Source organism: Phodopus roborovskii, unplaced genomic scaffold (genome assembly GCF_943737965.1).
Source record: "Phodopus roborovskii unplaced genomic scaffold, PHOROB, whole genome shotgun sequence".
NCBI classification, from domain to species: Eukaryota; Metazoa; Chordata; class Mammalia; order Rodentia; family Cricetidae; genus Phodopus; species Phodopus roborovskii.
The window spans coordinates 2,400,083-2,424,967 of NW_026125281.1; the positions used below are offsets into that span (position 1 = coordinate 2,400,083).

Below are 24,885 nucleotides of genomic sequence, written 5' to 3' on the forward strand. Positions count from 1 at the left end.
CTCTCCCCATCCAGGAGTAAGGAGACCTCCTTGTGAGACTCCCCCATCCTCAAAGACAGTTTTATTGGCACAAAGGAAATAACATGTGATGCTGCCCAGAGCCTTATTTTCTAAGACTTTTTTTTTTTTTTTTTTTGCCATGACAATTTCTACCCATCCTTAGAGAAGTCTAGTGACAGATGGCCAAGAACATTCTAAGTATTCTAATTCAAGAACACCAAGCTCATGGCCCTTGGTAAAGTGCTCATTGCAGTACACTACGATTACCTTTGCCTCGCATTCTTCTCTGGCCTTAAATTCCTACAGGTCATGAGTGATTTCCTATTCATCTATGGACACGGTGTCGTTTGTGAAAGCCCAGTCACAGGTCTGTACGTACTCAACTGAGCAGACATCATTACTGGCTCCCGGCTCCCCCTTACACTTCCTGACATTCAAGCGATCCATGTCCTTACTGTAAGATGTATTTTTCTTTCTCCTAACAGGTGAAAGCCCAGTGGATGACAAAAGTATAGCAGGTCTTGAGGATTCAAAGGGAGGTGTGGAAATAAAGAGTGAGGAGCAGAGACCAGCCAAGGAGCCCCTGGAGGCACCAGAAAGGAATAAAAACAGCAGTAAGGGTGTGAAAACCTCAGACACCCTGCAAGATCAACCGGGTGAACAACAAAAGAGGCAGCCCTTATCAGTTTCTGACCGCCATGTTTATAAGTATCGTTGTAATCACTGTAGCTTGGCTTTTAAAACTATGCAGAAGCTTCAGATACATTCCCAGTATCACGCAATCCGGGCCGCTACAATGTGTAACCTCTGCCAACGGAGTTTCCGTACATTCCAGGCTTTAAAAAAACACTTGGAAGCAGGCCACCCCGAACTGAGCGAAGCTGAACTCCAACAGCTATATGCCTCCTTGCCAATGAATGGAGAACTCTGGGCAGAGGGTGAAACGATGCCCCAGGATGACCATGGCCTAGATCAGGAGATGGAGAGAGAGTATGAGGTGGACCACGAAGGGAAGGCGAGTCCTGTAGGAAGTGACAGTAGCTCTATTCCCGATGACCTGGGCTCTGAACCAAAGCGGACCTTACCTTTTAGAAAAGGACCCAATTTTACAATGGAGAAATTCCTTGATCCATCTCGCCCTTATAAATGTACAGTGTGTAAAGAGTCGTTCACCCAAAAGAACATCCTCTTGGTCCATTATAATTCAGTGTCTCACTTGCATAAGTTGAAAAAGGTTCTGCAAGAAGCCTCCAGTCCTGTCCCGCAGGAAACCAACAGCAGCACAGACAACAAGCCCTACAAGTGTAGCATTTGCAGTGTTGCCTACAGCCAAAGCTCGACCTTGGAGATCCACATGAGGTCTGTGCTCCACCAGACAAAGGCCAGGGCTGCAAAGCTGGAGCCAAGTGGGCACCTAACAGGTGGGCACAGCATCACAACCAATGTGACCAGCCCCGGCCAAGGAATGTTAGAATCCATGAGCTTAGCTTCAGTCAACAGCAAAGATACCCACTTAGATGCCAAAGAATTAAGCAAAAAGCAAACCCCCGAATTAATTTCTGCTCAGCCTTCCCATCATCCACCGCCTCGGTCACCAGCACAAATCCAGATGCAACTTCAGCACGAGCTGCAGCAACAGGCGGCCTTCTTCCAGCCGCAGTTTCTCAACCCAGCCTTTCTGCCCCATTTTCCAATGACCCCAGAGGCGCTGCTCCAGTTCCAGCAACCACAGTTTCTCTTTCCCTTCTACATACCCGGGGCAGAGTTTAGCTTGGGGCCAGATCTGGGCTTACCCAGCTCTGCGGCCTTTGGGATGCCAGGTATGACAGGCATGGCCGGCTCCTTGCTTGAAGATCTGAAACAACAGATCCAAACCCAACATCACGTTGGCCAAACTCAGCTTCAGCTTCTCCAACAACAAGCACAGCAATACCAAGCTGCCCAGCCCCAGCTGCAGCCGCAAGGTCAGCAGCCGCCCCCACCGCAGCAGCCGCTACAACAGCCAGCAGGCAAATTGTTGAAACAAGAGCAAGGTAGCCTGGCAAGTACAGACTGCCAGCTCATGAAGGACGTGCCATCTTACAAGGAGGCGGAAGATGTGGCTGAAAAGCAGGAGAAACCAAAGCAAGAATTTACAAGCGATAGCGAAGGATTCAAAGACAGCAAGGACACAAAGAAGCAAAAGTCCTCAGAACCCTGTATTCCTCCACCCCGAATAGCCTCGGGGGCCAGGGGAAATGCAGCCAAAGCTTTACTGGAGAACTTCGGTTTTGAGTTGGTCATTCAGTACAATGAGAACAGGCAGAAGGTGCAGAGGAAGGGCAAAATCGGCGAAGGCGAAAACTCCGACAAGCTGGAATGCGGAACGTGTGGCAAATTGTTCTCGAATGTTCTTATTTTAAAGAGCCACCAAGAACATGTGCATGGGCAATTTTTCCCATACGGAGCACTAGAGAAATTTGCTCGCCAATACAGGGAGGCCTACGACAAGCTTTATCCAATTTCTCCTCCCTCCCCAGAAACGCCACCGCCTCCGCCTCCTCCTCCTCTGCCACCTGCACCCCCACAGCCTTCTACCCTGGGGCCAGTGAAAATCCCAAACACAGTCTCTGCTCCTCTGCAAGCTCCACCACCTACCCCTCCACCGCCTCCCCCTCCCCCTCCCCCACCGCCTCCTCCCCCTCCTCCCCCCACCGCACCCCCACAGGTCCAGCTGCCTGTTTCTCTTGATCTTCCCCTCTTCCCCTCCATCATGATGCAGCCAGTCCAGCACCCTGCACTTCCCCCTCAGCTCGCCCTGCAGCTGCCACAGATGGACACCCTCTCTGCAGATCTCACTCAGCTGTGCCAACAGCAGTTGGGGCTAGACCCCAGCTTTTTAAGGCACTCCCAATTCAAACGGCCACGGACACGGATTACAGACGATCAACTGAAAATCCTGAGAGCTTATTTCGACATCAATAATTCTCCAAGCGAAGAACAGATCCAAGAAATGGCAGAGAAGTCTGGCCTGTCTCAAAAAGTCATCAAGCACTGGTTTCGAAATACACTCTTTAAGGAGCGACAGAGAAACAAGGATTCTCCATACAACTTCAGCAACCCTCCTATAACCGTCTTAGAAGACATCCGAATTGAGCCACAACCCACATCTTTAGAACATTACAAATCAGATGCCTCGTTCAGCAAAAGGTCATCCAGAACACGGTTTACCGACTACCAGCTTAGGGTTCTGCAAGACTTTTTTGACACAAATGCTTACCCAAAAGATGATGAAATAGAACAGCTGTCTACTGTTCTCAACCTTCCCACTCGGGTTATCGTTGTGTGGTTCCAGAACGCTCGCCAGAAAGCACGGAAGAGCTATGAGAATCAAGCCGAAGCTAAAGATAACGAAAAAAGGGAACTTACCAATGAACGGTATGTTAGAACAAGCAACATGCAATACCAGTGTAAAAAGTGCAATGTGGTCTTTCCAAGGATCTTTGACTTGATCACACACCAGAAAAAGCAGTGTTATAAGGATGAAGATGACGATGCCCAAGATGAAAGTCAAACTGAAGACTCCATGGATGCCACTGACCAGGTGGTCTATAAGCATTGCACATCATCTGGCCAAACAGATTCATCCAAAAACACTGTGGCCCCCACAGCCAGTTCTGGCTCTGGGACTAGCACACCTCTGATTCCATCTCCCAAGCCAGAACCTGAGAAGAATTCCCCAAAGCCTGAATATCCTGCAGAAAAGATAAAGCAGAGCGAGCCCTCTCCTCCTTCCCAAGTCACCAAGGCAGCTCCCACAGCCATAGCAACATCTTCAGAGCCACAGCAGGCACCCGTATCCCAGCCTCCACCACAGCCACCCAAACAAACCCAACTGATTGGAAGACCTCCCTCTGCCTCTCAAACGCCAATCCCTTCTAGTCCACTGCAGATTTCCATGACTTCTCTTCCAAACACTCTACCTCCACAGTTACTGCAGTACCCGTGTGACCAATGCACCATTGCCTTCCCGACCCTGGAGCTCTGGAAGGAACACCAACACATGCACTTCCTCGCTGCTCAAAACCAATTCCTTCACTCGCCATTCTTGGAGAGGCCCATGGACATGCCCTACATGATATTTGACCCCAACAATCCACTGATGACCGGACAGCTGCTGGGGAGCTCTCTCACACAAATGCCACCACAGACCAGTACGTCCCACAGCACGGCCACGGCCAGTGTCGCTGCTTCCCTGAAAAGGAAACTGGACGACAAAGATGATAATAACTGCAGTGAGAAGGAGGGCGGGAACAGCGGCGAAGACCAACACCGTGACAAACGCCTGAGAACTACCATCACTCCGGAGCAGCTCGAAATACTCTACGAAAAGTACTTGCTGGATTCCAACCCCACCCGGAAAATGCTTGACCACATCGCACGAGAAGTAGGGCTTAAGAAGAGAGTGGTGCAGGTCTGGTTCCAGAACACGCGTGCCCGAGAGAGGAAAGGGCAGTTCCGGGCTGTGGGTCCTGCCCAGTCTCATAAACGGTGCCCGTTCTGCAGAGCTCTGTTCAAAGCAAAGTCAGCCTTAGAGAGCCACATTCGCTCTCGCCACTGGAATGAAGGGAAGCAGGCAGGGTACAGCTTGCCACCAAGCCCTTTAATATCCACAGAGGATGGGGGAGAGAGCCCACAGAAATACATTTATTTCGATTACCCATCCTTGCCATTAACTAAAATTGACCTATCTAGCGAGAACGAATTGGCCTCCACAGTGTCAACGCCTGTTAGTAAAACAGCAGAGCTGTCTCCCAAGAATCTCTTAAGTCCTTCTTCCTTCAAAGCCGAGTGTCCAGAGGATGTCGAGAATTTAAATGCCCCTTCAGCCGAGGCTGGGTATGATCAGAATAAAACTGACTTTGATGAGACGTCATCCATCAATACGGCCATCAGCGATGCCACCACAGGAGATGAGGGGGCAGCAGAAACGGAAAACCCGGGAGTACCTGGGGAGGTGAAACCAGCTTTGTCTCCCAAGGAAACCAAAACTCTCGACTCTCTGCCAAAACCAGCAACTACACCCACCACCGAGGTCTGTGATGACAAATTTCTCTTTTCTCTCACGAGTCCATCGATCCATTTCAGTGACAAAGATGGAGACCATGACCAAAGCTTTTACATCACCGACGACCCCGATGATAATGCTGACCGCAGCGAAACGTCAAGCATAGCTGACCCCAGCTCGCCAAACCCATTTGGGTCTAGCAACCCTTTTAAATCCAAAAGCAGTGACCGGCCGGGCCACAAGCGCTTCAGAACCCAGATGAGCAACCTTCAACTCAAGGTCCTCAAGGCTTGCTTCAGTGACTATCGGACTCCGACCATGCAGGAATGTGAAATGCTGGGCAGCGAGATCGGTCTGCCCAAACGCGTGGTGCAGGTGTGGTTTCAGAATGCCAGGGCAAAGGAAAAGAAGTTTAAAATTAACGTAGGAAAGCCGTTCATGATCAACCAAGGCGGGACGGAAGGCACCAAGCCAGAGTGTACCCTCTGCGGCGTGAAGTACTCTGCCCGCTTGTCCATCCGAGATCATATTTTCTCCAAACAGCACATTTCCAAAGTGAGGGAGACCGTGGGCAGCCAGCTGGACCGGGAGAAAGATTACCTAGCTCCCACCACCGTTCGCCAGCTAATGGCCCAGCAAGAGCTGGACCGTATAAAGAAAGCTTCCGATGTGCTGGGCCTAACCGTACAGCAGCCGGGCATCACAGACAACTGCTCTCTCCACGGCATCAGCTTGCCCGCAGCCTACCCGGGACTCCCCGGCCTGCCGCCAGTCATTCTTCCTGGGATGAATGGTCCTTCCTCCTTGCCCGGATTCCCACAAAATGCAAACAGTAAGTCTCTTACAACAAGGGAGCCAGTCGAGCTAATTAGGTGGCCATAGGCAGCCAATCACACGTAGGCAAGAAAGAAGGTGCATAGTTATGTGTCCTTTCAGAACTGAAATTTAATAATTTTATATATATATGTATGTATATATATATATATATACACACACACATACATACATACATATATATGTGTATATATATATATCATATAAACACACACACACACACACACACACACACACACACACACAAATTAGCCATAGTTGATGGCCAGGAAGTAGGTAATAAACCTGAACAAAACCTGGAAAAGCAGGAAATTAAGTGTAGCTGTTTCACAGCAGTTCTTAGAAATTTTACCATTTTTACCATTAAACTGTTCTCTCTTAGACGTATTAACTTGTTAATTTCAGTGCTATGTGTCATCGTGTTTGTTTTGAATGTTAAGACGGTGAGCCATTAAAATACATACTTACTGGTATTTTAATTTATTTTCTTTCTTGGGGGGCATGTTTTGTTTTGCTTTTCTTGGCTTTATTATTATTATTATTATTATTATTATTATTATTATTATTATTTTATTTATTTTTTTGTCTTTGTCTCCTGTTTGTTTTCCTGCCACTTAGATTCAAAATTAAGGTTCTTGAGTCACAGAAATCTACTCGTGTTACATCTCTCTAGTAATAAAGCTTATATTGAAATTTCATTGACTAAAAACTTGACGTAGGTGATCGTCCGCATGTTAGCATGTTATGAAATTTGATTCTTGTCACCACCATTGCTGCTGTTATATCAGTGAACTAGAAATCAAAGAAATCCGTACCACTTGATACCATTCTTTCCTCCCTCTCCTTAGTCAAGGTAGAACAAAATGGTAGACCTTCCCGAGGAAGCCTCAAAAACTGAATCCAGTTTCGTGTTCACAATAAGGGAATTTATGCAGATTTTTTGAATACAGCATGCCAGTAAGTCAGAAAATTAATATTCAGTCACTTATACATCATCACCTAAAATAAAAAGGCATAACTCTTTTATAACTTGATTTATTTTTAAATTTGACAGTGCTATTTTTTTTTAATCTTTTTGATTTGAAAAAAAAATTCTTTAAATCTATCACTTGGCAATTATATGTATTTTCAAAGTTTAAAAATATTACCAGGAAAACCTATTCTCATTTTTATGCAAGTTAGAGTTTTATTTTAATTTTAAAGTCTTCCAGTACCATTCTTCCCTAACAAAAGCCCAAATCGCCACAGTGATCTTTAACTGTCTTTCTTCTAACTTCTAACTGTAACATCCAATGTCCTTTCTGTCATTGGTGTGTGGTTAATTGCCCATTCAGAATGCCTGTTGGCTTTAGGTAGAAGTACCATGGTATCAGAGAAGCCTCTGCAATATGCCTTAGCTTCCCTTACCTGCCCACCAAGTCCTCTTCTCCCAAAGTTATTTCCTGCCTATTATCTGGATGTGCTTGGCACCTTAAAAATTACAGTTATAATGACACATTTTGGTTACATTGTAGTCCTACTTTATGTGACGTGGTGATTTTTGATTGACACATAAATGTATTACATCAAATAGAATTTAAAAAAAAAAAAACTAACTACTATGGTCAAAAAAACTGAAAGATCTACTTCGTATTTCGTATGCCAGTTTTGACTTATTGTGTCATGGGCTTATTTTCTCATTAGCGTTTTTCTTTCTCTCCACTGGATCAGAGGCCTTTGCTGGGACATAGGAACTTTCTGCCAAATGTCTGATACTGAATGTGCAGGGTCCATATGAAAGAAAAAGAGATATTTATGAAATTAAACTATTTTTCAGGCAAATTTACCATACTAAAAGTCATATCCTTTCCTTAAAATATATCCTATTTGTAAATATCAGGACTTTTAGGAATATGTTGGGGGCAGGTCCTCTATGGCTAAAAATATAGCTAAAACCTCCAGGTACCCAGGAACTTAGCACTTCATTTCTTGCTTTATTAAATTGTGGACAAAAACCAACCAGGGAGTGTTGTGAAGAGCCAAGTAGCATAAATAATGCTGCCTATGAGGAGAACCTGCAATTTCTCCTGAATTAGTTCTTTGTTTGTGAGGGATTTTAAACATTAGCATCAGAGGGCAATCAAGGGGGTTCCATCTGATAGCCCGAGTTCCCACACTTACAGTCTACATCTTCTGTAGGTTGATTTACCTTGTGTGGAATGCAGAGTATTTTAAACAAACAGCTCATGGAGTAAAGCTGTTGATTAGTCCACCTGTCCATTATTCTCCCTACTCATCAAGTGCATAGCTCTGTTTCATGGTGAAAAACGAACATCCCAGCAAATAATAACAAATGAAAATTCTTTCCAAGTAAAATGTGTCTGTGTTTCTTTTCCTGTAATCACTTTTATTGCATGTGGTGAAGGGTTCCACGAAGTCAATTTATTCAAGTATATCGTGTACATTGAACATATTCCCCCCATCCCTCAAACCCTCCTTCCTTCCCTTTCTCTTACCTCGCCAGACTCCCATTTTCTTTCATATTATGCACACATATATCTCAGTGTATGTATGTGTGTATGTGTGTATGAATGTATAGTCATGTGGCTCTACATAAAACCTATGATATAGTAATGAAAAAAGAAACATATTTGTCTTTCTGAGTCTGGCTTATTTTGCTTAAAATGATGACCTTGGCTGCTTTCATTTTCCAGGAAAACCCTTAATTTCATTCTTTTTAATGACTGAACAGAACTCAGTGTTGTGTGTGTGTGTGTATACATACATATATATCTATGTGTATGTATATATATGTATATAACATATATATATACATATGTAGTGTATTCTCTGTATTTGTTCATCTTTCACATCAAAGCTCCATTGAACTGCGCCTCGCCTCCGCCAGAATAGCAATTCTAAACAATAGTAACATCATTGCTGGCGAGAATAACAAGACCACCTTCATACAGACATTATGAGTGAGTGAGAGGGGTAACCTGTCTACACTGCTGGCAGGAATGTGAATGAGTGCAGACAATACGGAAATCATTGTGGAGGACTATCAAAAACCTCAAAGTAGATTCACTCCATGGCCTATCTATGCCACTACTAGATAAATCCCCAACAGACATGGTAGCCTAGCCTAGATACTCATAAACAGACTTGTAAGTTTATGGGTTCTTGTTATACTTCATTAAATGTGTGGCTACACACTGTAGAAATATGGCACTTTTACCTTGGACCTATCCTAACAAGATTTAGTTATGGAAAACTGAATTCGTTTTAAAAGGTCACAGCCTTTTGAAGAGTGATTTCGAAGCTTTTGATCTGAAAGTAATACTAAAATGTAGTCCAGTGAATGTGAGCCATTTGATGAATGAATGAATGACTTTGTCCCAAGGCTACACCTTCATATTTGGTTACCTACAAATACATGGAGTTCTACTTATCAACCTCCACGTTTTCAAATTTAGACATTTGTTTTCCTTTCAGTTTTATGGAGGGCAACTGTTATTCCCCAATAACCACTGAATTCCATTTCCTTTCATGCTAACTTCTACTAATTTGTTCTCTTTCTAACTGTAGTAGACGGCCTAACAAGGGCAGCACCTACTGTGTGTGCCCAGTTCCAGTAAAGGCTTTGTTCTTTATTTTTTTAAAAAATGAATTATTGTCAGTTTAAATTTTTTCACATCTTTATGTGTTGATGTTATGATGAAATGCAGAGCGAGAAAATGAAAATAGAATGTTACATGCTTAGTTATATAATAACCTGAAAAATATTAAAACCTTTAAACTTGCATTTTACTCTTTAGGCCATTGGTTTCACTTTGCCCAAAATGCTAGCAAAATTTCTTGACTTTCTGTTTTTAACTTATTTATCATTTTTGAGCAATGCCTGATTAAACATTCCATTAGTGTTTAGAAATACTAAGTAGCCCAGTTTCCTCCCAGTTTCCTTAACTGGACTTTCTTTCTTTAGTATTTTATTTTTGCAGCATTAAAGAAAGAACCCAGGGCATTATGTATAGCAAGCCCTCTAGCACTGATCCGGATCTTTAGCCTCTCAAATGGAAATTCAGAGCATACCTTTGCATTCTCCACATATTTATTTTAAATATACTTGCATATTTGGTGTATATCTAAGCAAGAGTAACACCAAAATAATGTTGACAAAATAATCTTTTGCCCCATATATTTAATTACTTTTAGCTTCTCCCTAAGTATAAAGACTAAATTTAAGCTCATTGTGAGGAGCTTTTCTGTTGTTGTTGCTTTGTGTTTGTTTGTTTGTTTGTTTTGAGACAGAGTTTCCATGGCTGTCCTAGAACTCTGTATTCAAGGCCTGCCTGGCACTCACAGAGATCTTAATGCTGGAATCAAAGGTGTGCACCACTACCCACTACCTACCAGTGAGGCATACATTATTATTTTTTTTTTAAAGAATGGCTAACAAGAACTTATAGACAATTATTTCAGGAAAACCAAAAGAAAATGATAATAGAATAAGACTATTCAAAGTGAACTTTTTAATCTCTCCAATGAAATTTCTAAAAATTATAGTAGGAAATGGAAAATAATGAAGAATCGATTGTTAGAACAGGACTGTAAAAATATAGCCCTTGGATTCTGGGTGTACTGAATTCTCGCTCCAGTTGGTCTTAGTTTTGAGCTACCAGAACTTACGCTGTATCTTGACTACTATTCAGTCTCCCTCCTATTTCTGTTGCTTTTGGCTTTTGGCTACTGATCTTTTGACTATAATCTTTTACACACATAGCACTTACTGGGAAATTTGCCACATTTAAATTGTGTCTGTGTTTTCTCAAATTTTTACTGAATGGACTGATTGAGTCAGCTTATTTATTAAGATATTAAATTCCTAAAACACATCGCTATCTCTGACCGTGCCCAGTAAGATTCCTCCAGCAGCTTTTTAAGATGTCCTTTTATTTCATTATGACCTATAGATTGGACCATGGGGATCCCATCTAGTGGGAAAGCTGGGGTTGATAAATTATTGATCCATCTATGGTCATAACTACAAGCTATTCATGTCTCCTTGGTTCTGGTGTTCTCATGTGAGAGAAGCTGTCAATCTAGTCATTTCCTCAGATTTAAGATGGGGAATTTCTAAGTGGAAGGAAGTGCAGTTGCTGTACAGGAGCATGTACCCTTGTGCTTGACCTCAAACCAAGAATGGCAGGTGAATGAGACACTGAGCTGGCCCCTGCTGTGTTATCACTGTAGCGACGTGAAGTCATCTCTTCCACCCCAAATCATGTCACCACCTGAATCACTCAACCTTGAAATTTTGCAGTTAGATGTTAACATATTATGGACTGTTGGAGAATATAAACAGCAGAGAATATCAAGGAACTAAGACAACAGAAGAGAAATGAATATCAAAAATGACCCAAACCTGGGCATGCACAACGGTACAGCCCATGCCTGCCATGCTTAGGGCCTTGGGTTTGATTCCCTGTACCATACGACAAACATAACTTGGTATAAAATAGAACCTTTTCAGTTCTTGCATGGCTTGCTCATTGTAAAAGGAAATCAATAAATAAGAAATTCAGAAGAACAAGAAGATATCAGAGATAATGTAGTAAGTCAAGGGAGAAGGACTTCACCTCCAACAGCAATTTAGTTTCTTTACTTAGTGATGCCATAGCAATTTGGCTTAAGGAACAGAGAATGAGAAGTTCCCCCACCCAGTCCCATCTCCCTGCTACAAAGCTTAGTCCATTTTCATTGTAAATTCATTTTGAATGAATGAGCCAGTCTTCAGTAGAATCTGGGCACTTCATATCACTTGATGCCAGTTATTTTCAAGGAATTAAAAAATATTTAAAGAATTAAATCTTGGGTGACCAGAAGATAAGCCTTTTGAATGGCAGCTGTAAAATCCAATCTCTCCTGACTCTAGAAGTGAAGCATTTCATACCTTATTAATAAAGTTACAATGTTCAGTGTGTATCTTTCCAAACCATCAAGGATACTAGAAGGCTTTTCTTCTTTGTTTGTTTTTGTTTTTTAAGACAGGGTTTCTCTGTGTAGCTTTGGAGCCTGTCCTGGAACTAGCTCTGTAGACCAGGCTGGCCTTAAATTCAGAGATCCGCCTGACTGCCTCCTGAGTGCTGGGATTAAAGGTGTGTGCCATCCATGCCTTCTGGATAGGAGGCTGCCTTTTAATATGATGGAAGCTCCTTAGAGATGATCATGGTCATGACTGCAGAAACTGTTTGCAAGCAGGTCCGAGAGGGAATGGGTATGGCAAGGTAAAAGTGAGAAACCTCCAAGACTAAGTGAGACTAAAATGGTATGATTGTGAGAAGGATCAAAGAGAGAGCGATGCTCATCAATCACACCACCACACAGAGAGAAGGGGAGGGGGAGAGAGGGAGGGAGAGAGAGACCAAAATCACAGATCCCCTATGTCCTCATATGATACGCTATATGGTTTGTATTCAACTGTGTAACCCTCATCCTTAAATTATCCCAGAATTACCTGTAGTCAATAGTACAATGCAAATACTTCACAAATAGTTTTGATATTGTGTTGTTTAAGGGGAAGTCACAGAACAATGAAATCTACACAGGTTATTACAGATGTATCTAGAAAAGTATGTTTGATGCATGTTTGGTTGAATCCCTGGCATTGGAGCCAGAGTGTGTAACTGAATGGGAAACATGTAAAAACATTCTTGGCCAGTTAACTACAAGCAAAGAAACTAGTTTATTTTTTGCTGATGAACAGAAATGAGAAATTTCTTGTGCACATTTGTCCACCTTATTTCCCAACAGCTACATATTGCATTTGAGCTGGGGGGTAGGACTATGCCCCCTAGTAACAAGATAATTCTAGATCTTAGTGCCGCTGCCTGTGCAGCTATGCATTGTTAACTGCATTTTTCTTCACGATGGATTGATTCTCTCAGATCATGGAGATCCAGCACAATCCTTGCCCTGCCCCCTTGCTGAGCTTTCTTGGTTCAAGCACAAAGTACCAAGCCCCCCTTGAAGATTCTGACGATTCCTTCCACAGTCACCATCATTCACTTTTTAAAAAACACGTTCTGGAAAAAGGACAGGCTTTTCCAATCCCCTTTCAACCTCCAGCTCCCCTTCAGTCCCCGATGGCTATCTGTCTGGTAAGGAATCTGGTACAGCTTTGTCCTAAGTAGATACTACCCCAAGTCCCGGTGAAATCCACTGCACGTCCATCCTATGTGAGTCTATGTGAGTGCATACTAGGTAGACAGAGGGTTTTCATGTTAGCTACGTAAGAAAAAAAAAAAAAAAAAACGGTTAAAACGAGTCAGAACAGCCATCTCCTGCCTCCTTTAGCAGTTGCCATTGTTGTTTACCATGATGCCTTTCTGTTACATTATATGGGAACTTTTTTATATTCTGAATGAAATGCTGATAAAGTGTGCAGTCCATCTTGATGTCCCCGTTCTGTTTAGGTGTTAAGCGTGCAGGATTTTGGTGTTGTTCATGAACTGACCTTGGACATCTCTCTGTTGTTTTCAGCCTTAACACCTCCCGGCGCAGGCATGCTTGGGTTTCCTAGTTCAGCTACTTCGTCTCCTGCCCTGTCTCTTGGCAGTGCCCCCAACAAATCTTTGCTGCAGACTCCACCACCACCGCCACCGCCACCGCCACCTCCTCCTCCTCCATCCTCTCTGTCAGGACAGCAGACCGAGCCACAGAACAAAGAAGCCGAGAAAAAACAAACTAAGCCAAACAAGGTCAAAAAAATCAAAGAGGAGGAATCGGAGGCCATTAAACCCGAAAAGCATCCTAAAAAAGAGGAAAAAATCTCATCTGCTCTTTCAGTGTTGGGCAAAGTGGTAGGGGAAACACACATGGACCCTACTCAGTTGCAGGCTTTGCAGAATGCCATTGCTGGCGACCCAGCATCCTTTATAGGAGGACAGTTCTTGCCATACTTTATCCCCGGGTTTGCTTCCTATTTGACGCCCCAGCTCCCCGGAACAGTGCAAGGAGGCTACTTGCCGCCAGTGTGTGGCGTGGAGAGTCTCTTTCCCTACGGTCCCGCCGTGCCTCAGACGCTGGCGGGCCTGTCCCCAGGGGCGCTGCTGCAGCAGTACCAACAGTATCAGCAGAGCCTGCAGGACTCTCTGCAGAAACAGCAGAAGCAACAGCAAGAACAGCAGCAGAAGCCAGTCCCTGCCAAGACAGCCAAAGGCGAGGGCGACCAGCAGCCGGGCCCCGTGGAGGCTTCGGAAGCGAAGGAAGAAAGGAGTACTGGCCCCGAAAGCACAAAAGAGCCCCAGTTAGAGTCCAAAAGCGCAGAGTTCTCAGACACTTACGTTGTTCCATTCGTCAAGTATGAGTTTATATGCAGAAAGTGCCAGATGATGTTTACTGACGAAGACGCTGCAGTAAACCATCAGAAGTCCTTCTGTTACTTCGGTCAGCCTTTGATCGACCCTCAAGAGACAGTGCTTCGCGTCCCAGTCAGCAAGTATCAGTGTCTTGCCTGTGACCTGGCTCTCAGTGGGAATGAAGCACTTAGCCAACACCTCCAGTCAAGCTTGCACAAAGAGAAAACAATCAAACAAGTAATGAGAAATGCCAAAGAGCATGTTAGATTATTACCTCACTCAGTCTGCTCCCCTCCTAACACCACATCTACCTCGCCGTCTGCAGCTTCTTCTAATAACACCTACCCTCATCTCTCTTGCTTCTCCATGAAGTCCTGGCCTAATATTCTTTTCCAAGCATCCGCCAGGAAAGCTGCTCCTTCCCCCTCTTCTCCTCCCTCCCTCTCCTTGCCTTCAACGGTTACCTCAAGTTTGTGCAGCACCTCAGGGGTTCAAACCTCACTACCCACAGAAAGTTGTTCAGATGAGTCTGACAGTGAGCTGAGCCAGAAGCTACAAGACTTAGATAATTCTTTGGAAGTAAAGGCTAAGCCTGCTTCTGGCCTAGATGGTAATTTCAATAGTGTCCGAATGGATATGTTCAGTGTGTAGGAGTGAAGACAGGATCCCGTGCTTAAAATTAAAAAAAAAAAAAAATTAAAAAAAAATTAAAAATAAAAAAAAAATAAATAAGACTTTAACTGCAGTTCCAAAGCTTCTCTAACCCAAAAAATTACAGTACCAAATGATTGACTCAGGATTGTTTTTCCCATATTGATATGCTGGCAATATAGGATGGTATGTGATGAAGAGAACTGACGTAGACGGTCGGACGGACGCGCTTGTAATATATGCTAAAATGTGGAAAAGGAGGAAAAAAAAATAACAATCTCACAAGTTCTTCTGGAACTTGTTTCAAGCCAAAAAACTCTCAAGAAAGAAAATTGCACCTCAGCTGGATTGATTTGCAAATGCCAGCCGGATTGCATGGGAGGACCATCCAGATGTTTTCAAAGAGAGCTTCTCTGAGTTTAGTTAGGTGTGATTCAGTAGCTTTAAATTCTCAGGTCAGAACATAACATTTCTCATTTGTTAAAAAGCAGCAAGAAGCCTGGTAAAACTGTGACTTTTCCCCAAATGTCAATCTTTATTAGAAAGCATTTTCTAGGTGTGTTTAGTGTGCAAAGAGACTCTACGCCCCTCACCGGACACCACCCAGCTCACTGAGCTCACGTTGCAGGATAGTACAGTTTTACCACAGAGGGACTGGACTCACACGTCTGCCCTGTGCATTGCAGTTTGTGTTGCCACAGGCTATATTTATACCAGTGTCATCCCTTTCTTGTAGGATATACTAATAATCTGTGCCAACTATACCTTCTCACTTTTACCTCTGACGTCATTCTTTCTTTTTTGTTTTGTTTTGTTTTTCTTTTGTTTTCTCAAAGAGGTAATAATTCTAGTTTTGATAGACTCTGAGGATCATGTGAACGGGACATTTTTCATTTGTGAATTTAATGCTATATTGTCAAGGTACTTGCTTGTGTCTGAACTCTAGTGCACTTATGATTTTGTAGACCACGTGGAATTTAATAAGATGCTTCTCCCCACCCTCTCCTCTCCTTGTGTGTAGTGCAGCAACAGTTTGGTCTGCATTTGTTAGAAGTTTAACTCCTAACAACCCAAAGACCTATTTATCAATTGGTGCATAAATGAAAGTAGGTACTGTATACTTGAAACTGTTTAAGTACAAGTTGAACACAAATTATGAAAAGGTATATTTGCTTCTCGGGAAAGCAAAGAAGCTGCTTTAAAAAAAAATAATTAAAAGGGGACTAAAAATTTGTTTTGTATAAAGAGGTTAGCCCTGCGCACGTAGGACTGAATTCAGTGATAACCCTATACACTGCCATTTAGTGGATAGGTTACTATACTTCCATTCATACTTTGGGCACTTGTGTTATATTGTTCTGTTATACACATTTTTGTTTAACCTGTTTTGTTTTTTTATCATATATGCATTAAAAGTATTATCTTTATCAACATTTGCTGCTATTGTGTTAACACTTTTGTTTTGCTTGCCGTGAATTCCCACCTGTACCAACCTTTCGCTATGCTTTTCCCGTTTTTTTTTTTTTTTTTTTTTTTTTGTTTTGTTTTGTTTTGTTTTGTTTTCTGTTGCTGTGGAACTTTAAAGAATGTGAAAGCTGTCAAAGGGTATTTGACGAATCACATTTGTGTTTGGTATAGTAAGACAATGTGATTCATTCCAAAGTAACAGAAGGCTATCTGTAAGAAAGTGAAAGGCTTGTGAACAAAGGGAGCTAAGCTGTTGTACATATTGTAGTTGGCTGTGCATGGTACAAATTTATTAATATGAAGAAATGCAAAATGTGTTGCTTTTGATATTCCTATTCTGAGGTGAGCAAGTAGCATGTGATGCAACTGTTTGACAGTTTAACTCAGATCATGCTTCAAACTGTTTTAATGATCACATCTGTTCATTCCCTCTTCTTGTACAGGTTTTGTTCGGCTAATGATCACAGCAATCTTTATACATTTTTATGTGAACTTTTTAATGTCCTTGATTTGGATTTTGTTGTTGTTGTTGTTGTTGTTCGGTACTTTATCATTTATTTGAATCCTGAAGACACTTTTTTGATTGTGTTTCGTAAGAGACAACATGGCCTCCTAAGGTGCAATCCTGCCACTATAGTGAGCTAATGTCCTGAATCCAAAGGCTTCAGAAAATTGTTTTTGCCTTTTTCATGAATGTTAAGCAGCCGCATTGTGAGATCGATCTGTCCTGGCAGTTAACACGGTGTGCAACAGTGTGTTAGCATGGAACAGAACGCCTCTCACAAAACAAAGGACCGTTTTACAAAGGATGATTCCGACAGTGTGTCGACATAAACTTTTACAACTGCACAGCAGCCAAAAAAAAAAAAAAAAAAAAGAAAAAAAAAGAAAAAAAAAACTTTAACTGGATGGACATTGTTAGGGTGAGAAATAAAAGGACAGCCTCCAAAGGTTGAGAACAAGAATTGTTTTTTTCCTGGATATCAAAGGGATTATCACAGCGTAATCATTGTCTCCAACAATGTGTACTCTCAACGCCTGGGTTACATAGGAAGCGCACCCTGAGGTTTTAATAAAGCCCCTATGGCTATAACTTTAAATAAACTAAACCAAAAATGTTATTGATGTTTTATATAGAGAGAGTAGGATCATTAGTTTTTGTTACTGTAATGTTTGAAGTCTCAAATGCACCGTATTACGGTAATAACATGGTTTTGAAAAACTTTTCTTTTTTAATTTGTCACAGACCTGTTGACATAGTTGAAACGATGTTTATTGTAGATGGTATTTGAACTTATTCTTCTGGAAATAGTTCATCAAGTATGTTTGTTGCTCATTGTGATACATTAAAAACTGTATCTGCATATTTACTCTGCCTCTTCTTTCTGAGTGGGCGTTGCAGTGTCTACACAAGGCCTTACAAGCAAGCACTCCAGATGGAGGCTGACATGGTGACACGGTAGAACCTGCTTGAGCCTTTGAAGCTCCAGATTCCTCTCACAGAGCATCTGTGCAAATCAGCCGGGAAGCAAGTCAGTGCAATAGACAAGTGATTGAAAAGGGCAAATAGCAGCGCAAAAAAAAAAAAAAAAAAAAATGAGCATATCATATAAGGAATGATGTTCTTTTCTCTAAGGCAAGCTTTCACTATGTAGTCCTGGCTGCCCTGAAATTCACCCACCTGACTCTGCTTCCCAAGAGCTGGAATTTAGAGATGTGCTGTGTTGTGTCATGCCTGGCTAATCTGGGACCTAATTCTGTGATTTTAACAGCCATACTCACATTTCTCAGTAGCATTTCCCCCGTGCCTATGAGAGGTATGCCTTCTTAGACCTGTCATGTATGAAAATCTGGAGAATAGATTCTGACAAATGAAACTGCTACGCTCCCACGGCCAGAGTACCGAGCTGGCAGTGGGTGTCGGGATTGAAACACTTAACAGACCACCACGAGAAGTGAAGAGGAAGCTGCTGCCCTTTATTACAGAGAGTAATGGGCTTATATACCCAAGCCACTGGGTGGGCTAGGCATAGGAGGAAATCATGCACCACCACCCACACCTGTGGTCAAGGCATGGGCCGCACACCGGAAAGCTATGAGAGCAACCTTGTTTGATCAACCTTGAGAGCACTGGAGTTCTACAGCTGGGTGGGGAGGAAGAGAGCTGTAAGGGACAAGGACTTAAATTTCCCAACATGAAACAATTTCATTTCAGAGTTCATTAACCTATTTCCTTTGGTACCACCCCTGGAATCTCAACACCTGTCTGTTGCTTTTTTAACTCCAGAGCAGACGTTCAAAAAGAGCAGATGTTTAAAAAGAAATATTAAATGCAAACTCCCTACATACACACCTCACTTTATCTGACACACTGCTGAAGAAGGAATGAGGTGTCCAATGTGCGTATTGTTACCACGGCCCGCCCTTGACATTGACCTTGGAGGACTGAATTCACTGCGTAGATTTTCCCGACAACTGTCAGAGCTGACGGTGGCAGAAAGGGCCGAGCTTTGTTCACGGTTGTCTTTTCTCCGCAGCCAGTTCTAGTGACGTTGGGAAAGACCCCGCAGAGACAATCTTTTAGACTAGGGTACAGAAAGGACGGAAAAGGAAATGTGGTTGGTTGTCCATTTCCTTCCCTGTGCTGTGGGCTTCAGTATTCTTTGGTGTATTTTCTGTTAAGTCACTAGAAGTGAACCAAACCTACTCTGCTCTGTGAGGCATCTCATAACCATTTTCCTTTGGCAGCAATGAATGGTAAAACTAGACAGGAGCTTCTGTGCTGAGCTCAAATATTCAAAAGGAAAAAAAAAAAAAATAAAAAAAAAAAAAAAAAAAAAAACCCATAGATCTTGTTCAGTTGGAGGCCAAGTTCAGGTCCCTGTTCTGTTAAAAACAAACATTTTGATCTTGCCTCCATCCCTAGTGATCACTTGTCCACATTAAAAAAGTGAAATGCTACACTTGACTTAAAAAAAAAAAAAAAAACACCAGAAGCCCAGAGAGTCATGTTATGGGTGTTGACTGAACTGAGGCAAAGTCTCAACTTAGCAACCCACTGTTCCTGGCGGGGTTCCCTGAGCCTTGCATTCATTGTGGTTTATTTCATTGCCTATGTGTGTGTTCACTAGTCATTTACTGGACCAGAAAACAGTGTATGCATTACCCTAGGGATGCTAACATGTCATACGGTAGATATTTGAGAGAGAGAGAGAGAGAGAGAGAGAGAGAGAGAGAGAGAGAGAGAGAGAGAAAGAGAAAGAGAGGGGGAAGAAAGCTCCAAATGGCCTAGGAGCTGTAGACAACAAGCCTCAGAGTGTCCCTAATCCATGCTCAACACTGCTTTATGGGTGCTATTTCCTTATGGCAATCTGTAAAGTAGGTGATATGAGCCCTTCCCTATTCACGGGCAGGCTATGGAAGGTGAATACTCTCCAATGGATACACTATGATAGAATGTGCCAAGTCTATCTAAACCCAACCCAATAACTCCTTAGCTGTCTTCTCCATTTTAAAGAGTGACCTGTTTTATGATGATGCTACCTCTTCATACATGAAGAGCTTGAACATGGTTTTGAATTCTAATCCAAGATAATACCAAACATACCAACTTGTCTCCACTCTGCTAGTCCCCATAGAAGAGGCTGCAAGTTTGCCTTTCTTATACCTTCAGCCTCACTTTGCTTTTGGATCTCTTCCCACACACTACTCTCTCTGTGCTTGAAGAATCTGAGAGCTCATGTCTGGGACCTTCACGTTGTCTTCCTCCCCCCACGTGTTCTCACTTTCAACATAATTTACACAGATACCACTATGCAAACTCAGACACATAAACATGTAACTACTTTTATCTATCCAACTTAATTTCTCTTTGAAAAGGCAAGCGTTTCAAGAGAGCCACAAAAGGTTATTAACCCTCGGAGCACAACGTAGTCCTGGCCACACCTCTGAAAATAACCTAACAGTCACTCTTACGCTTTGCCTTCCACTCCTGGGGTAATGTCTAAAATCAAAACAGGCTTTCCTATTACATGCTGTAGGAAGAAAAGTCCTCAGCCTTGGTATAACCCTTTCCATGGTACCCTAGTTCATTTTCTGTTGCTGTCACCAAACACTAACAAGAATCACGTGGAGATGAACGGGGGAAGCCAAGGCAGGAGCCTGGCTGCAAGAACTGAGGCAGGGTCACTGTGGAAGCCTGCTAACTGGCTTGCTCCCCTTGGTGTGCTCAACCGCCCCCCCACACACACACACATCCTTAGACCACCTACCCAGCAGTGGAACCACCCATGTGGGTGGGGCTCTCCCACATTAATCATCACTCAAGTAAACTCCTTACTGACAAGCCCGTTCGCCAGTCTGATGGAGTTAAATTCTCAGTTGAGTTTCCCTCTTACTGAGTGACTCTACTTGTGGCAAGTTGACAAGAAACTCACAAGCTTCTGTGGTATCTGCTGAAAAAACTGGTCTGTCTAGCCAGTCATCACTGTTCCAAACAAGTTACCTTCCTGGACCATTAGGCTATTCTGCCTTGTGCTACGGATACAGCTTGGGATAAGGAAAGAATTTTAAGTCTACATTAGGCTTGTCCTCAAACCATTAACTCTACACATTAACTAACTCGCATTAGCTATTAATATAAGTTTAAAACTATTAAGAATAGCAACAGAGCAAACTATTGCACTTAAGATTTATATGTTTATATAAATTCTTCCTTTACATTAATCCACTTTCAAAGAACAGTTCATATTACATATCAAAGAGCTTTCTGTGATTTCACATGAAAGACACACACGTCCAATAAGAGCCTCTCTGCTGGCTCCCCGGCAGTCTATGCTCATTGTTGGATCATACAATACGACGATTCATATTGCTCATGAAGATTCTGCCTGTTTAATCTCTTACGTAATATTTTACAAAAAAAAAAAAAAAAACCATCATAGCTAGGAAATGAATGAAGCTAAGGTAGTTCATTCAAGTATCTTAACATCTCATTACAATTAGAGATGCACGCACACTGGAAGACTCTGGAAATGAAGTTGTTGCAGGGCTGGTACCCCTGTGAAAATGCCCCCAGGTGACAGGAAGCCTGGGTGAAGCCTGGGGAGAAAAGCTCACACAGCACCAGGACAGACTCTGGGAAAACAGCCTAATGGAGATCATGCATAGGCACCCAGGGCTCTGTGGCCACCACTCTCTTAATCCGCAGCTGCACTTAGCTGCGTGCACACCGCACACATCTCTTTATGGGATGGACATGAAGAGAAACTGCTCCCAACCACAGTGGCAGCACTGCTTGCCGTGTGGAGATATGTAATAGGAAGGGGGAAGGTCAAAGCTCTTTCCTCTAGGCTTAGCAGAGGAGAGCTGTATTTGTGCCCTAATAACACAGCGTGAACAAGGCCGGTAAGGAATACTCTGTTTTCAGGGGTTACCACGGTAGGTCCATCAAAGGTTCCCCTTCAGAAAGGGATACTTCAGGGCCAAGAAGATGATTCAGGCGGTAAAGCATTTGTTTCATTGCTTGAGGACCCCTGAGTTTATAGAAAAGGCCATGTGGAAAAGCAGAGAATGGCAGAGTATATTTAAACAATGGGGAAGTAGAGACCACCACATCCCTGGGGTAACCTAAGGTACTTGTCAAGTGTCAAGTCACGAGAGACCATGTACGTATGTGTGTGTATGTACATAGATAGATAGATAGATAGACAGACAGACAGAACCTGAGGAATGACAGCCAGAGGTTGTCTTCTAGCTTCCACAGGCATTGGCACACATGCATATATATGAAGATGCACTAATTAATATGCACACATATTATGGGGTATTGTAATGGATCACTTTACTCATCCGTTGACGTAAAAGCTATTCACTGTGGTCAAAGCAAACATTCAGAGACTCCCATTCGGAAGGGCTCTCTGCTGCTGCATTCTACCTGTTTGATCTTAAAACAGCACACAAATATAAACGTGGGAACTATCATCTATTTCCTCACGGTGACAGCGGCTCTCATCCCCTGCCCTTGTCGCCATTACTATCGCTCACAGTTTAAGAATCTGCTTGGCTTTGTAAGTGAACTGGCCCCTCCAGGACCCGAACACGCAGAAGAGGAAGCCGAGTTGTCTTCCTTGTGGTCCTCCAAAGTCTTTCCCACTTCCTCACACATAGAAAACATTCTTCTCCCTCTAATGGCGCAGAATGGAACGCTCGCACGCTGTTCCTGCAACCATGTGCCCCGCATCGTTTTATGGAGGCTGAACAGCACATCGGCCCTCAAAAGCTTGCTCAAGTAACAGTGCTTTGACAAAGATGTGTCACCATCATCCCGTGCCGTATTTGCAGCCAGCCCCCCCCCCCTTTTTTTAAATTTCTGATCCCTGATCCTTCGCTTGTTTCTCAGCTCTGTTCATGACAGCATTCTGTATCTTCTTTCTTTTTCATTCAAGTCTTCAACAATCCCTTTAAAATCAGACTGTTATTGACTCCACGGCTAACTGATGAATCTGCCAGGGAAGAGTGAGTGCTGGAGCGCACCATAGAAATTTAGCGGGCTATACCAAAACAAAAGGAAGCTTCTCATTCTTCTACGAATGCAGTCATTGCAGGGGAATGCTTGCAGTCCAAGGTTCCTTGTCCAAATATTCCCCTACTCTTAGCTGGAAGAATAGTTTCATCTCCCGGCATCACTCTTTCAACAGATCGGAGTATCCTCTGCTGTTAGCTACTGAAGGAAAGCAAAGATGTGAGGGCTATGCCTAACTGACTTCAGCTCTACTCAGTCTGTCTCCAAAGACATAGAAAGGTAACATGCTACCAGGTCCCTTTTGGATCTCCAATATCCTTTCCCCCTCCTGGTGAGAGAATGGGGATCACTTAGTTTTTCTGACTTCAGTTAAAAGACAAGAGGGATGTGTCAGATTTGGGTCCCAGCAACCATTGCCACAGAGTGGTCCTTCAGACAGTTCTAAGGCACACTCCAGGTTATGCATTCTTTACCGATTTCTCCCTGCCCCTCCCTCCCTCCTTACATCCCTCCCTCCCTCCGCTCCTCCCTCCGCCCCTCCTTCCTTTCCTTTCTTCTTTCTTTTGTGAGACCGGATCTTGTATTGTGGTTTAACTGAACTTGAGTTTGTAATCTTCCTGCCACAGACTTTTGAGTGCTGGAATTAGAGGTGTGAACCATCAAGCCTGGCTTTCTTTGCATTTTTATAGTTATTTTCTATCCAACTTTTGTACGTCTTTACAATAAACATCAATTAGTTCAGTGTTGCCCGAGCTTCGGCTTCTAGATGGACCCCAGCTGTTCCATTGGTTTTGGTGTCTATAGGAGTTTCTGTCCTAGGCTGACTCACACACAGGAACCCTAGACTGCTTGCACATGGATTGTTGCATGGTGGGGACAGTTGAAGCCCCTGTCCTTGAGTTATAACTCTCCAAAGGGGCGAATAGCCATATGGGACAAGGCAAACGAATGTAAGAAACACTGGCTTTGGTATCCAGCCCTCTGTAAACCTGGGTTTACATCTGAGATCTCAGCATTCTGGCAGGTGAAGCAGGAAGACTAGAAGTTCATACGAAGTTCAACTTGATGTACATCGTAAGTTCAAGGCCACTCAGAATTACTGGAGAGTTTGTTTCAAAAGGAAGAAACCCAGAAAACAAAAATAAAACTTATGTAGTTCTTTGCTATATTATGAGGTAAGTGTGAAGGTAACAATTATTGAGAGAAGTAATTCTACGTGGGGAAGTGTGTAGAAATCTGCAAAATGTATAAATCCACATATGCAAAGCATAGACAATGATTATGAAAAGCTTGGAAGAGCAAGATGTAGATGACTACTGGTAGGTCTGAGGGTTTTTTCTATCATCATCATCACCATCATCATCATCATTTTAAATCCCTCCTTCCTCTCTTCCCAGTCCCTTCCCCTTACCTCCGTTCTGCCCTGCATCCACTCCTTTACTTCTCTTCAGAAAAAGGCAGGACTCCCATGGGTACCAACCAGCAATGCTGTACCAAGTTGCAGTGAGACTATACCCCTCCTATTAATGCTGTGTGAGGCAATCCAGTCTGAGAGAACAGGTCCCAAAAGCTGGCAAAAGATTCAGAGACAGCCCAGTTAGGAGTCCCACAAGAAGACCAAGCTACACTATTATAGCCTATATGCAAGGGCCTAGGTCAGTCCCACACAGGCTTCCTGGTTGTCAGTTCACTGTCTGTGAGGCCCTATGAGCCCAGGTTCTTTAACGATGTCCTTATCTGCTCTGACTCCTACCGTCATTTCAAAGTCCTTTTGGTTTGCATTTTCCTGATGGCTAAGGATATCGAACATTTCTTTAATTGCTTCTTAGCCATTTGCAATTTTTCTGTTGTTAGTTCTCTGTTTAGATCTCTACCCAATTTTTAAAATTGAATTATTTAGTTTTGATATTTAGGTTTTTAAATTTCTTTATGTATTTTTGATATTAGCCCTCTGTTGGATGTGGGGCTGGTGAGGACCTTTCACTGTTTTGTAGCCTGCCATTTTAAGCTATTAATGGTGTCCT

At 43.0% G+C, this 24,885-nt stretch overlaps 1 protein-coding gene across 6 annotated transcripts in view; it reads left to right on the plus strand.

Annotated features, from left to right (window-relative positions):
• The window catches only part of Zfhx4 (zinc finger homeobox 4), a 176,015-nt gene extending 161,094 nt beyond the window's left edge, over window positions 1–14,921 (plus strand). For all 6 annotated transcript variants that reach the window (XM_051196585.1, XM_051196556.1, XM_051196603.1 and 3 more), the window contains 2 exons: window positions 486–5,879; window positions 13,403–14,921. In XM_051196585.1, the coding sequence (XP_051052542.1) occupies window positions 486–5,879; window positions 13,403–14,871 (6,863 nt within the window). In that variant the 3' untranslated portion in view covers window positions 14,872–14,921. The remainder of the gene's footprint in view (window positions 1–485; window positions 5,880–13,402) is intronic.
• The last annotated feature ends 9,964 nt before the right edge of the window (window positions 14,922–24,885 follow it).